This window comes from Lissotriton helveticus, chromosome 4_1, assembly GCF_964261635.1.
Source record: "Lissotriton helveticus chromosome 4_1, aLisHel1.1, whole genome shotgun sequence".
NCBI lineage: Eukaryota > Metazoa > Chordata > Amphibia > Caudata > Salamandridae > Lissotriton > Lissotriton helveticus.
The window spans coordinates 781,388,362-781,403,803 of NC_136063.1; the positions used below are offsets into that span (position 1 = coordinate 781,388,362).

Sequence of the window (15,442 nt, forward strand, 5' to 3'; positions counted from 1 at the left end):
TCTGGCAGAAAGGATTTTAAACGGTGATGAACACGCTCCACTGTCCCATTCAAAAAATCTGTCTAGACTTTGGAACCTGCAACACCTTATGAATCCTTCTTTAATACACAACCTTAAAAAGATGGAAATTCATTTCTGGAGGATTTCGGCAAATTGCTTAATTCACCACTGGTCAGTCATGAAACGCCACTTCTCTGCTGGAAATTCAAAACATCAAGCTGTTCTAGATTTTATGTATATGGAAACCTTCCCTCAAAATGTGACTAAAGGTCCATCCTTTATCAAAATGTTTCCATTTCATTGCTACAAATTCCAAGTCCCACAACTAGGCAGAGAAGGATACGACTAAACAATACGCCCTGCTGAAGTCCACAGAAGTTAGACGAAACAGGTTGGCTGTTTTTACAATATTCATGTGAAGATTAATGAATTTTTTGGGACTTACACCAATTAGATGGACTAAATTACTTTGGAACTTATTTGTTGTGGTGCACTTCACATTTGTGATTAAATAAAACCGGAATGAATGTAGATTAGTAGGCGAGACAGTTCATTTAGCTTAGACAGCATGGCAATCTAAAACAAACTGCTGGTAATTCTTTTTATATGTAATAATCCTAGATGTTTTTCTTGATCAGGAAGCACATTAAGACTCTGTTTTTGATTCTTCGTTAATCGATCCATCTAGAAACCTATTCAATGTACACATGTTTGAGGCTCACTATTATAGTGCACATTTCAATTTGATTATTTCATATATTAACTGTTTGAGTGTAAGCGCAATTCTCTACGGCGTCCAACTACACACGACATAGAAAGTCTGTACAAGTAGGCATGCACGTTTGTTGATGTGTGAGATGGGCTGATTGACCAAGAGAGCGGAGGTTAGCATTGTACACTGTGGCCTCTGTTCATTGCTATGAGGCTGAAAGTACACCGTTTCAATCTGAGTTAGTTACATCACTCTAAAGGCAGCAGAGTCCCTCTTTTACCAAGCTGTGCCACAACTAGTTTTGCAAATGCACATCATGAAAATATTGAGACGATTTTTGTTCTCACACATCACTCCCTCGTTTTCTATCGGTCTTGAATCGTATTGTCCTGCAAGCTCATCATCAGTGCCTAAGAGGGAAAGCATTTCTATGTGAAATCTGGGGGCCCATGTGTTAATTGGTATGATTTGTCTCAGAGAGACTTTCATAAGCAACTGCAACACCATTGCGAAACTGTAAATGACACATTGATAACTGTCCGAAAGCCTCATGTGATTCAGTTATAATGCTTTTGGAGTTTTAAAACCTTTATTGCTTTTCTCATGCCAAGTAAATATTTCAGACCGGCTCTCCACATGGGTTGTACGTTTTATTGTGTTTTTTTCTCCTAAAATTTGTTTTATTTGTGTCTTCCTTGTCCATTATTTCTCACGTTCCCCCCTCCCCCCATCCCCCCCCCCCCCGGCATCAAACCTGTTTTTTAGAATATTGTGAAAAATTCTCGTATTTGGTAACCTTTCACGTGGTGTTCAGGTATATAACCGCTGTCCGTTCTTGTTGTTCTTGTGCGCACGCTCTCCGAAAACCTCCTCTGTGAAGGAGCATTGCTGAAGGGTGTCTGCAGACACAGCTCTCTATGTGCAAATTGCTGAGAAAAATCATGTCCACTGAGACTAAGAATAGACAGCACTATGAAAGAGGGAGTGTCAGTGTAGGTATTGAGCAATATCTTATTCTGGGGGAATATATGATGTTACCACGAATACAAGTTCCACGCATGGCAATACCACGCGAATTTTAGTTCGCAAGTGGCTTTACCACGCTGGAATTTGCAACGAAGGATCATACCACGCATTTTTACGTCCTAAACACAAACACAAATGCTAAAGATTATTTTCTTACCTGACACCTTCCTGTCTTTCACCAGCAGCCCGTACCTTCCATCCACCATCGAAACAAGCGTGAAAACACGTCTGCCAAAATTAAAAAAGGACTGCCGTAACGGCACGTCTTTGGGGGAGGCACTTTCCTTTTACCTCAGTGCTACTGAAGTGCGTTTTTTTTTTAAATGTAATTAACCCGCTCTGGAGGAAGCCGTCGACGCCTGCTCAATTAATTTAGGTTTTTCTTTGTCTAATTATCGTAAGCACTGGGAAAGGGAGCCGAGCTCAGGGCAGTAAACTGACACTCTGACGCCGTGTGTGGCATCCTCGTTGGTACTGAAGTGCGTTTTTTTAAATTTAATTAACCCGTTCCTTTTTTTTTTTTTGGGGGGGAGACCCCCCCAGGCCCCCCCCAGCCCCGTTCCTTTTTTTTTTTCTGGGGGGGAGACCCCCCCAGGCCCCCCCCAGCCCCTCCCCCAGCCGACCCCCGCCAACCAGTACGTATATGCGTGGCAAAGACTGTCGTTGAAGGCATACGCGTGGAAAAGACGTTTGCGAGGTAAGTGCCTCGTAGTAAACGTCACGCGTAGAAAAGCCTTCGTTGAAAATGATGTTTCCCATTCTGGGGCACTGTTGACATGAGCAGGTGGGAAGTAGGAGGTTTAAATTCTGGATGGGACTGAACTGTTGCCTAGCAAACAAGCATTGTGAACGGAGGGGTCAAGGAAAGAGGGGGCAATCAGCAATGAGGGAGGGGTGGGGGAGGAACGGGTCAAGCATGAAGTGGAATGTGGTCGACTGGCAGGAGACACACAAAAATCCTATCACTTTGAGGTCAGCAAAAGAAAAGTACACTGGTTCCTTCGGGAAAACAGCATCTGACATTTGATCTCAGTCTTTGAATGCACATCAAATGTGACCAGAGAAAAACAAGATTTACAGGCCTGTTTACAGAAACAGAGTCGGAGCCAATGAAAACACGAGTACTCCTGTGAAGTGCTGAAAAACAAAGAAGAAATAGTTCCTAAAACAGTTTATAAAATGGGAGCGAACGATAGTAGTAATTTTTCCATGCTCTCGGGACGGGCTAAACACAGGAAGATGCATGTATGCCATGGATAAATGGAGAGAAATCCCACTCCAGTTGTTTGATTTGAAGGCCGTGAAGTTATGGAACTCCCTCTCCACGAATTTAAGGAAGTGCCCAGATCTCCTCTCTTTTCGAAAATCCCTGAAGACGTAGCTTTTTAATCAGCAGAGCAGCTTTTATTCTGGTTTTATATTCCTTCTCTTGGTTATGACAGCAGCAGTGCCGAGTTGCCTCTGAGTATTTGAGTGCTGTATAAAATTATAAATCGAATCCAGTGATATAAATAGAGAATATTTTAATGATCAAAATGATACTAAACCACAAAAATCCAATAAGGGGAACCTGAGATATGAATTTTTAAAGATTTAAATAAAAATAGCACCACAAAGCGCAGGTTGGATACAAGGGCCAGATAGATCCCAGTCAAAGAGTTACCGTCTGACTTAGAAACTCCCTGAGAGGGTAGATTCCTCAGCGGGGCAAGGCAGCAGGCTGAATCTGAAGAAAGGGTCGGTGATGACGGGACGCCATAGGACAAAGTCTTGGTGAAGCCGTAGACGAAGGTGGGAAAAGTTCAGAGTTTGCACCCAGAAAGCCATCAGCAGGGCCAGGTTGAAGCGAGAAGACGGTATGTCGTCTTTGGATGCTGGTCTGCAGCGAGCCTTCTGAATCTGATTTGTTGCTGCAAAGTAGCGGGAGTTGCAGTGAAGTCAGGCCATCAGCCATGCACCCTCGGTGAATCTTCTTAGTCGATTGGTCCCAGACTTCTGTTGGCTCTCAAGGCAAAAATCCTTGATCAAGTTTTTAAGCCCCAGGTTTTAGAGTCAGACAGGAGGAATATAGTCTAACCCTAACCAAGGGTTCAGAACCTCAGGAACAGCACTTGGAGTCAGGACTCACTCCATAGAAGCCATCAGCAGGGTCCAGGGCAGGTCCCGTTGTAACTGGTCATTTGGACTTTCTCAGGAGGCTTCTTCCAGCATTTGTATCACTGTCGCATAACAGAAGGTCAGCCAACTGACCCTTGGAGTCCACTTCTCAGTCCTGGGTACAACTGGAAGCAGTTCCAGCCTGTTAGAATTGGGGGTCTCTGGTTGGTGCAAGTATTCACTTGTGACAAGCAGGGACCCTCTCCTCTAAGTCAGGGCAAAGGATGACCCCTTAGAATTACCCTTGCTCACCCTCTAGGTGCGTGGCGTGAGCAGCCAAGGCTATTCTTCAGGCGTTATTCAGTTAAGCATTTGTAATAACACACACAGTAAAATGTACCAATCCCCCCACAAATGGACACCAGGCTGTGGATATATAAAAATACGTTCTCTTTATGTAAAAATATATATATGAGCAGTTCAGACTTATTACAAGACCAATAACGTTTTTGTGTACCAACAGATTGTAAATAGGCAAGCTTTTCTTTAGTTTCAAGTTCAAATGTGGATTTCCTTGTTAAATCACTTCTTTATAGTTCTTTCAGTTAGTTATGTTCAAAGCACCTCCTTGCACCAGTTCGGGTGACCTTAGACGCGCCCTGGGCCTCTGGGGCGCTTCGCAGCGCTTCCCCCGCTCTCCTGGCGGAAACTGACCCGGACCCTACCGCGGCTCACGCATCGGGCGTGAGGACGCCTGCGTCACGTACGGCTCTTCCCAGCGGCTCGGGGACAGGGCTTGATGCGAGCCGGGCTCGGCGATGCGACTTGCAGTGCGGGGAACTGGGAGGCCCGGTGCGCTAGGCTGCACACTCACTCGTACTCACGGTTCCACAGAGGCGGGTGCAGCCGGTGCGATGAAGGGGAAATAACGTTGCGGGCCCCTAGCCCGATACCACATCATTGGGGACTGTTGCGGTCCCTTGGTGAGAGTCGGCACGGGTCAGTGCGACTCCGATGATTGGGGGCGCTTCTGGATCCTGACGTCAGCGGGCGTGTGCAATCAGGCAGGCGCGGCCCGCGACCCTTTGCACGGCGGTGCGGGAGTCTCCTCAGCGGGGGCGGCGCGGCCTGACTAGTCTCTGGGATAGCAAAGCGGGGTCACAGGGCACGGCCCGTGCATCTGTCGACCCGGCGTGGATCGCGATCGTCCGAGGAATTTCGGCGGGAGTGGTGAGAGCGTCTCAACGCGCTCCAGTAGCAGGCAAGGGGCAGAGGAGCAGGAAGCCTAGCCCGGGGGCAGAGAGCGACTCCGATCGGAGCGAGGCTCTCACGGGGACAAAGGCAGGCAAGCTCCCGAGTGCCACAGCCCTAGGAGGGGCAATGAGGGGCACAGTCTGGTTCCGGCGGGATGCACACACGGCTCGAATGTCAGGACGAGCAGAAGCACCAAGAATCCACTCCTGGTGCACCCTACTGGGGACTGACAGTAAATCCAATGAACCAATCAGGGACATCAAGCACAGTTACACGTTTCATAGGGAGCACTTGCACTGCGGCACTGGTTGGCCGTGGCGCAGTGCCCTGAGCAGCGGACACCAGCAAATAAAGTGGAAGGGAAACTCACGCCAAGGTGCCAGGTCTAACACAGCCCTTCCGGTTCTCCTTACAGGTCACGACATCAGGTACACTCCTGTCTTCCACTGGTCCAGAGGGGTGCTGAAGAGGGTGCCAATTTACGGATGGCACTAGCCAGTGGGTGGGGTGCTCCTGGCCTCTTCCTGGCCAATAGGGAAAATGTTCCGAGAGTTAACCCTACCCATGTTTGCAGCAGTTCGTGTGCCCTACTGCAAAAAAATCCCACAGTGCCTCTTACTACCTAAAACCAAGATGGCAGAACCTTTCCTCTCTTTTGCAGAGCTCCTGTGCCCACCCTAGATGTGTCCCGTTCCTCAAAACCCTCTCCTCTGGTCACCCAAAACCGGCTCTTGTGGCATTTCTTCTCCCACTGGAATTGATGCCCTGCTGGCTAGCAGAATAATTGAAGGAGAAGTCCCAGGTGTAAGCTGCATCTGCCTATGCCAGCTCCCATTGAAGTTAATGAGAGAGAGAGAGACACACACACACACACACACACACACACACGCACACGCACACACACACACACACACACCTTTTGGCTCTGGTAGCCAATTCACACCTGATCAAGGAGCCATTCAGCTCCTGAGTGATAGTTGGAAGCTCATGCCAATGGGCTTTTAAGAGTCTTTCTGTAGGCTACAGGTAACTTTTTTTAAAGTACCTTTGGTAAAAAAAAAAAAAGTATTACAATTCATTGGTAAAGCTAGATTTCCATTTGTATTTGTAATAAATATTTTAAAAATTCCAAGAAGTATCTTTTGTATCTGGTTCCCAGGAAGAGATCAATAATTAAATGTAACATTCACTCTTAATGCTTCTCCAGAAAAAAAGTGTTAAAGGATAACTAAGTCAGGATAATTCGCTGCACCCCAGCCAATGTAGCTTTTTGATATTATGCAGTACCATAACTTAGCTGGGTTTTCTCAAGTTATCTTGCAAATTTGAAGCTGCTCTGAGGGACTCCAAAGGGCCACATGTAAATTGCAATATGGGTAAGGTCAGACCTTGACTCTATATAAATGAGTTTTCACCGCTACCGTAGCATTTGCAGTGATCACACTGGTCGCTTGCTGGGGTATCTAATGTGCAGACAAGCAGCATCTAAATCTATAGTATGCTCATCGCTCAATCAATCAATGAGGGGTTGGTAAAGCGCAGCTAGTCACGCTGAGGGTTTCATTGTGCTGGGGGAGGGGAAGTGGCTCCTTTGAGCGCTGGAGTCATCCGAAGAACCAGGTCTTGAGGTCCTTCATGAACTGGAGCAGTGTGGGCCTTGGCCGAGGTATAGAGGAGGTTGTTCCAGGCCTTGGCTGTGAGGTAGAAGAAGAAACTCCCGTTCTGGTCTTGTAGATGCGTGGAACGATGGTTAGAGAGGTCAGCTGATTGGAGGTGTCATTTGGGTGCGTGGAAGGAGAGGTGGTTGTTCTGGTATGTTGGTCCGATGTTGTGGAGGGCCTTGTATGCATGAGTGAGAAGTTTGAAGGTTATTCTTTTTTCGATAGGGAGCCAGTGGAGATCGTGGAGGTGTTGGGTGATGTGGCTACGATGGGGAATTTCTAGGCTCAGTCTAGCTGTGGCATTCTAGATGGTCTGGAGTTTGCAAAGTAGTTTCTTGTTGATTCCAGGGTAGGGCTTGCCCGTAGTCCAGTCTGCTACTGATGAGTGTGTGTGAGTTGTTCTGGATTCGGATGGCATCCATTTGAACATTTTTCAGAGTATGTGGAGGGTATTGAAGCAGGCGGAGGAATACGGCGTTGATCTGGCGGTTCATTGTGAGCGATAAATCTAGTATGATGCTGAGGTTTTTTGTTTGGTCCATCAGGGTGGGGGGGTTTCTGAGTGCGGGGAGCAACCAGGAGTCCATGTGAAGGGGGTGGAGCCAAGGATGAGGACTTCTGTTTTCTGAGTTGAGTTTCAGGCAGCTCCTCTTTATCCAGGTGGTGATGGCTTTCATCCCTTCTTGTAAGTTGTCTGCTGATGTTGGGTTCGTTGATGAGGGAGAGGATAAGCTGGGTGTCGGCGTAGGAGACGATGTTGAGCCCGTGGTTTCTAACGATGGGTGCAAAGGGGGCCATGTATATGTTGAAGAGAGTGGGGCTGAGGGAGGATCCCTGGGGCGCACACCACAGTTGGTCACTGTTGGTTTCGAGAGGTTGGGCAGGAGTCTGACTACCTGAGTTTTGCCAGTGAGAAATGAGCATATCCAGTCGAGGGCCTTTCCGGGGATGCCTGCATCGTTGAGTTTGGTGGCTAGTGTGTGGTGGGAAATGGTGTCGAAGGCAGCCGAGAGGTCCAGGAGGATGAGGGCTGCCGTTTGACCCTGGTCCAGGAGGGAGCGGATGTCGGCGGCGAGTAGGGCAGTCTCGTGCTCTGGTTGCTGAGGAATCCGTATTGGGAGATGTCCAGGACGTTGTTAGCTTCGATGACGTTTGCTAGCTGGGTGTTTACGGCCTTTTTGATGACCCTAGCTGTGAATGGAAGCAGGGAGATGGGCCTGTAGTTTTTGAGGTCTGTCAGGTCTGCGGAGGGTTTCTTCAGGAGGGTGTTAACTTCAGTGTGTGGGGAATGTGGCGGTTTCAAGGGAGCAGTTGGTCGTCTGGCAAAGTTTGGGTGCGATAGCTGTGGCAGCTCTATGGAAGATGTGGGATGGGCAGGGTTCTAAGGGAGCTCCAGAGTGGATGCTCTTCACGGTCTTTACGTTTTTTTCTGTTTTGCATGGGGTCCAAGTGAGCAGGGTCTGTTGGGTGGTGTTACTAGGGGGGAGCTGGAGTTGTGCGGCGGTGTTGGCTATTGAAGTTGTCGTAGATCTTCTTAATCTTGAGGTGAAAAAAGGTGCTGATTCTGCTGCCGAGGTCTAGGGAGGTGGTACGTCTATTGTTTCTCTGCAGTGTTTTGCTAATTCCTTGATGATGGAGAAGAGTTCTGTGGTGTTATGAGAGTTGGTGAGGATTCTGTCTTGGAGGGGTTTCTTCTTTGTGGATTTGATGAGTTGGTGGTGTGCTGTGGTGGCTGCTCTGTGGGCAGTGCGTGTTTCTGAGTTTTTGTTGTTATTCCATGTCTTTTTCGAGTCGTCGGCAGGATCATTTGGATTATTGGAGTGCAGGGGTGAACCAGCTTGCTTTCTTGATGTCGTCCTTTGGCTTTCTTGAGGGGGGGGGGGTGCGAGTGTGTTTGTGCAGTTCGTGATCCAGTGGTGGAGGGTGGGTGCCGCAGGTTTTGCGTCTGGCGTAGTCAGTGGTGGGGTGCTGATGAGGGCAGAGGTGAGCTGGTCTTCCAGCTTCTGTGGGGGAGGCGGTGGGCGTGCTTGTGTACGGTGGGTTGTTTGAAGGAGAAGTGAAAGCAGTGATGGTCTGTCCAGAGGAGTTCCGTGGTGTGGCTGTAGGAGATGCTGTTTCGTTCTGCGAAGACTGGGTCGAGTGTATGTCCCGCAGTGTGCGTGGGGCGTTGACTAGTTGCTTCAGTCCTATGTTGGCGAGGTTCTCTAGGAAGGAGGTGGTGTTAGGGTCGTAGTGGTTGTCCAGGTGGAAGTTTAGGTCTACAAGTAGGATGTAGTCTGTGAAGTCAAGGGTGTGGGGTGCAATGAGGTCAGTGAAATGAGCATGGGCCGGTTGGCCTGTAGATGAGGGTTCCGTGGAGAGGTGTTAGAGGATGGGTCTGAACCTGGAAGTGGAGGTGCTCCATGAGGGCTGTAGTGTCATCCGGGCTGGTAGTCCTCATGCAGAGTGTGTTTTTGTGGACGTTGGCGATGCCTCCTCCTGGGTGGATGGGGCGGTCCTTTCGCGGGATCTTGTATCCATCAGGAATGGTGATGGCGATGTCGGGCGTGGTTTCTGTGAGGAAGGAGAAGTATGGCGCATAACTTTTGTGGTCCCAGATTTCTATTGCACGCTTGTGTAGGGAGTGCATGTTGAGGATGCATTGGAGTGGTTTGTGAGCGTTGAGGTCCAGATCGCTGGGGGCTGCCACTGGGGTCCGGAGGTGGGTGAAGTTGCAGTGACATTGTGGATAGGAGATCGTGCCTTGGGTGTTGCTCAGCGTCGAAAGCCAGCAATTGTTGCTGCATCCGGAGTTGAGAGCGTGGAGGGTGCTGGAGTCGAAGGGCAGGCAGGTCGGAGGACCAGGGTCCCTGGCCGCAGACGAGTTTGACTTTGGCGTGCCTGCTGCGCGTGGCCGCCATTAAGTAGGGACCGGGGTAGGGTGGATCAGCTGGGAGGCAGGAAGTACACACTGGAGGGGGTTGGGGCTGTGGGAGGAAAGAGTTTGGGAAAAAAAGCACAGGAAAAAAGGAAGAGGAGAAAACAGAATGAGAAGGAAGATGAAATATAAAAAGACGGAAAATAGAAGAAGAGGCAAGAGGGGCAGATCAGCAGAAGAGCAGAGTGCTCTCCCACTAGGCCACCAGGGGTGAGGCTCAGGCAGGAGCCTGCAGTTAGGAGGAGGGCCTCAAATACCCTGCAACGAGGCTCAGTGGTCAAGGCTTAGTGGTGCAGCTGCGCTGGGGGAGAGCAGTCACACTGACCACGTCTGCTGTGTCTATCCTTGTAAATAGTTATGATGTTGTGTCATACATTTTGTGTCAACAGGTCTGAGAAGGCAAAAACCAGAGTGCAATGTGAGAAACTCCTACCCCTCCCCCCAAAAAAATTGTCTTTTCCTTTACAGATCAACGGGTATAGTGCAACACAATCAACAAAATTTAATCTTGCCTAGATTGGTACAAAAACATTTTGTTGAAGAAATCCCGATGAACCTCCACTGGCATAGCAGGCAAAAAACATATTGACCTTCACTAGAACCTAGAGCTCATTGCTTCCCCTATTGGTTCACAAGATTCTTTTAACATTGACATAGGCAGTTTCTGGTTATAAAATTGACAACGGATTGCCCATAGCCAACTTTAAACTTATTTCACAATCTACCATTTTACCCCATACCTCAAAAAAGAAGCTCATTCCCCTGTCTGCCAACACAAGACATTGAGACTAGAAGATATCTGGCAAATGGCCCCTTTGAGGGACCCGCTGGGTATTGCAGCACCCGCCCGGCAAGGAGCACGCCCTTAAGTGAAGCATACCGCTTTAGTTAGTGAAGGCCGTGCATCCTATAAAAGATGCCCTTTTTGAACACCTAAAATTCTCCAGCCTCAGTGCGGAGTTGGTGCAGCAATGGAACCGCGCTCTACTTTATTTATAATTGTTCTGTTTGCGGAGGACGTGTGCTGGACCACCAAATTCCTCTCCATCCCCCTGTTTTTGTTTGAAGCTTTTTAAAAGTCCTTTTTGTAAAATGTGTTATGAATCCAACTTTCCAATGAATTGTATTTGAAATAAATATTTTAAAAAGTCCAAGAAATAACTTTTTTATTTGATTTCTATGTGGAAATAATATTTTAACATTAGCTCCCAATGCTTTCCTATGGAACAAATAACCGTCCCACAGTGAAAATTGCTTTTACTGCCTTTTTGCTCCAAGTGCATGTTTTACTTTAAAAGTTTACATTTTCTACTCTTAAATACGATTTCTTATGGGCACTTAAGGTTGATTTGGGGTGACTTATTAATAGATGATAAGAAAGTTTAGGCTCGTTAAAAGGGGTTATTTTGACAGGTCGAATTTGCAGTTCTTCTACAACAGCTGGGCATGGTTCTGCACCCAGATTTGCTAATCTACACCTTCATGTGTAGAGATTGAGCAGCAGTAGTTAACATTATTAACCTACTTCTCACAGTTGAGGATGTTATACTTGCTTCGCAGCATCCTTCTTGAAAGTCCATTTATGCCGTGCACTTGGACACATTTGTGGTCTGGTGTGGAGCATAGCCCATAAACCTCTTGCAGGCCAAACTGTCATATATTGTATTATTTGTTTTGTCTGTGGCACAACAAGGGGTTGGTGTGGACGCAATTGCAGGTTATTTGTTGACCCTTTCAGCTTTTTTGTTTTTGCACTACTAGCCGTGTTATTTTAAATGGCTGGTTGCGCTGAGGTCATAAAAGGTTTAACCCACATGTTTCCTCTAAAACGATTTGTGATGCCACAGATGAATTTCACTCTTGTCCTGTCTTTTCCCACGTTTACTCTCTTTGAGACGATTAATAACTTTGCGTTACTTCTTCTGACTCTAAAGGCCGTCTCCCTCATAACGATTACTTCAGCTTTTCACATGAGTGAGCTCCAAAGTTCTCTTGGTGCAGCCACCTTACACCATCTTTTTCCCCAGGTAAATCGGTGTTGAGGACCAGTGTGACCTTTTTGCCAAACGTTGTGAGATCTTTTCATGTGGGCAGTCCATTACCCTCCCAGCGTTCTTTTCTCCACTTCACTCCTCAAATGAGGAAAAGAGACTGCTTAGACTGGACCCAAAAAGACAACCTTGAGTTTTTACGTTAATCGCACCAAAGACCATTGGGTGTAAGATCAGCTTTTTGTAGTGTTCTCTGAGGCAAAGATAGAAAAGGTGGTGCAGAAAAAAGCATGATCAAGTTTCCTCTACATTAAGGTGTGTTCGCATTGGTGAAGGAGCAGCCTTCAGAAGGACTGAAGGCTCATTCCACCAGGTCCAAGACTGCTACCACTGAGTTGTAACAAGGAGTGTCTGTTCAAGATATCTGTCTGGCCTTGACATGGGCATCAGTGCATATGTCCATGAAGCACTACTGTCTTGACAGCCAGGGCCAACTGAAAGATCTTTCCAACTGTTCGGTTCTGCAGAGCTTTTAGGTGCATATTCTTTATAGCTGCAGATTTTCCTCTGTCATCCTACCTCTTTCTGTGATATGGTCTCTTTCCATCTAAATAGGTCCTAAATTAGATTTCTGCACACTGGTACCTCTGATTGGGATTGTGCTCTGCATTTGAGGGTGCGGACAGAGCCAAGAAAGAAACTTGCGTCAGAGTGCAGGGGTGGTACTTATATTGGGCTCCACTCTGTCACATCCAGGGTGGAGCAGAGTCACTGTTAAGCTGCATGGCACCACATGCCGATGCTTAGGAGTACATCTGCGAAGGTTTTCAGTATACAGTGTGGCGCATGGCAATATTCTAAAGGTGTGGAATCTGCGGGTAGATCGTATCTGCCAGAAAGAGCATTACCGAAGGTCAGTAACGTGTTCTTCAGTCAATAGGTGCATTTCTCATTGAAACTAATTGTTTTCTAGGTCGTTTTACGTGCTTTAACGTTGAATGATATAACAGGTTAATATATATTTAGTCCTGTTCTACTTCTTTTCCATCTATTCCAAGGTAAAACCCACGGATGCAAGTTTTTTTTCGGTGAAATGCTTTGATGATACGGTTCACAGCTTTAAGGTCCCTCCTAAATCTGAGCAGGCAAGACAGGTAATGTTCTTTTCACAGCTTATGTTTTAAACATTATGAACGATCCGCTTACTTCTTGGTTAGAGTAGTAATAAGGTGTTCTTTAAGTTTGAATCCACTTTGATTAACTAATGCTCTGTGCTTCATACATAGTTAATGAGCTCACTGGTACCATGCCAGCCTTTACTGTATTTCATCAGGTTGTTGCTATGTGATGTTCTCCACCAAAAATGGGAGCTGTACATGCCCAGGTCTTGTTCCATGAGCCAGACTTATAATAATTTTGCAAACTTTGTTAAAACTATTTGGTGGAGCAGCACATATATTGGGTGCCCTTAGGTATATTAGTTGAACTGACTTGAAGCTGTCCTTCGTAGGAACCAAAAGGCAATATGGGGACAGCTTAAATAAAAAATGCTTGCTGTTTTATTATGGCATTGCCTCTTGATTTGGCACTGTTACTTTTCACTAGGCAACCTGATTTACTTGGGTCACATTATTTTTGTTTTATAAACACCTTAACGTTATAAACCCGCTTGCATAGTTAAGGGAAAAATACTATTCTAGTGCCCACGTTTAGCATACAGTACTAAACCAACATTTCCCTCCATGCTCCTGGCCTGATTTTGTACTTGATTTTACAGCAAATTCTAGAACCTGCAGCTAGGGTGTCATTTGCCATCTCCACGATTTAAAGATACAGTTGAAACAGTTGCTGCTATACACAATTACAAAGATCTTTGAAAAGTATGCATAGTTTATCTAAATACTATAAATCGTGAATCATATTGCTTAACCTTACTTCTGAAGAATGTTCAAGTGCTTAAAATATAAACTTACATCAGCCCTTTCGTATAATTCAACCTTGGTGTGGCAGGACTGATTGGGGCCATTTAGATATTAATAAATATTCATGAACCTTGCCTAGAATGCCACACCCCAGGGATTCCAAGACACTCCTTTAGGGGAATACTTTCCCCAAGTGGCAGAGTAATCGGAGTACTCGGTCTCCACAATACCAGCCCAGACCACATGTTCCAAAGTTTAGAGTGCAGAAATTCAATCTTCCTCAGATTTGCAGGGTCTACTGTCCCGCGTAGGAAGCCAACTGATGCCAAGAGTCTGTATGTTACAAGCTCATTGCCTAACCATGTAAGGAGGTATGAGAAAGCTGTTAATACACACATGAGTCCAATGTTGTCCTGGACCTTGGTTGTAAGGCGAGCAGCCTGAAGAGTCTTGGCTCTTTACATGATCAAAGGTCTGCAGACTGTGGACTGCAGTATTCCTGTTAGGAGCCTCTGACAATGAACTGCCATTTCCAGCAGCAGCGTTTCACTTTCCCTGTTCTCGCTATTCCTTCATTCTGAGATCTTTGAAAGACATATTGGGAAAGAGGGACTAAGCTCTACCACCATCTGCCTTTCATGGTCCTCTATCCTGGTTTGAGCTGTTTCATGTTTGTGATCTTGTATTCTGCCTCCTCCTTCACAGTACATGCAACTCTATGGATCCCATCATCATATACATCCTTAGGATGTGCACTGCTGGTAGTGACAGCGACCATTCAATGCAGCATATTGAAATCAGCTGGCACCGTTCAAACATTTAAAAGCTCGATCATTAGCTGGGGAAACATCGACAATCAACCTGAAGCGTTTAAGATGGACGAGTAACTCGCTACGCAAATAGCACTGGAAGCAAAGCACCTACTCCAAAATATAATCAATGGAAATGAAATGTGCGCAGAAACATGGACTACCTTTTTGAATAAATTAATAAAGACTAAAGCCAACTTGAGCATGAAATTCAACCGAAGGAATAAAGGTCAGCCCAGTAAGATCATTCTGTCCTTAAGAAAGCGTTTGCGGAAGTTCATGAGGCAAGCAAAGGGTCGCAGTTCAGACTCGCATGTTTGGCAAACAATCCAACATGTAAGGAAACAATATGACACAAATATGGATTGGAAAAAAAACTCGAGATACCGATTTTTGGACCAAACTATTGAACAACATAAAGAAATCTGATTCCAGAGCGTTCTGGTCACAGGTAAATTCATTAAACAGATCAGTACAAACAATAAACATGACCTGTGTTACAGAACAGGCATGGGTTCAACATATACTTGACACATTCTCAGTAAATACATTAAATGTAGTGAACCTAAAGACCTCCGTCCTAGCACAATTAAACAATCTGTGTACCAATCAGAAAGTTGGGGCCCAGACATCCAGTTCTTACGTGGAATCAGAAATATCAAAAATAATTAAAAGAAGCAGGCAAGATAGCGCACCGGGACCAAATGGTGTTCCCCAGGCCATCTATAAGGAGGATGCCCAATATTGGGCATGCAAATTAAACATCCTATTTCGGTCAATAAATAGCACAAGTCGGCTCCCTGAAAGCTGGAGAGGGGCGATTATAAATCCGATTTACAAAGGAGGAGACCGAAAAACCCCAGCAAATTACCGTCTGATAGCACTTATTGATGATGAAGCAAAATACTACGCATCCCTTATGCTAATCGACCTTACCAAATGGTCTGAAGATAATAAGAAGATTCCGGTAAATCAGACAGGGTTTCGCAGTGGTCTGAAGATAATAATAAGATTCTGGTAAATCAGACAGGGTTTCGCAGGGGTACAGGCACT

General features: G+C 46.2%; 1 protein-coding gene across 1 annotated transcript in view; it reads left to right on the forward strand.

The window, feature by feature from the left end:
* Positions 1 to 15,442, forward strand: part of OSBPL1A (oxysterol binding protein like 1A) — a 1,891,697-nt gene that overhangs the window by 479,567 nt on the left and 1,396,688 nt on the right. Inside the window, exon 10 of the mRNA XM_078687412.1 lies at positions 12,717 to 12,812. Coding sequence (XP_078543538.1) covers positions 12,717 to 12,812 — 96 coding nt within the window. The remainder of the gene's footprint in view (positions 1 to 12,716; positions 12,813 to 15,442) is intronic.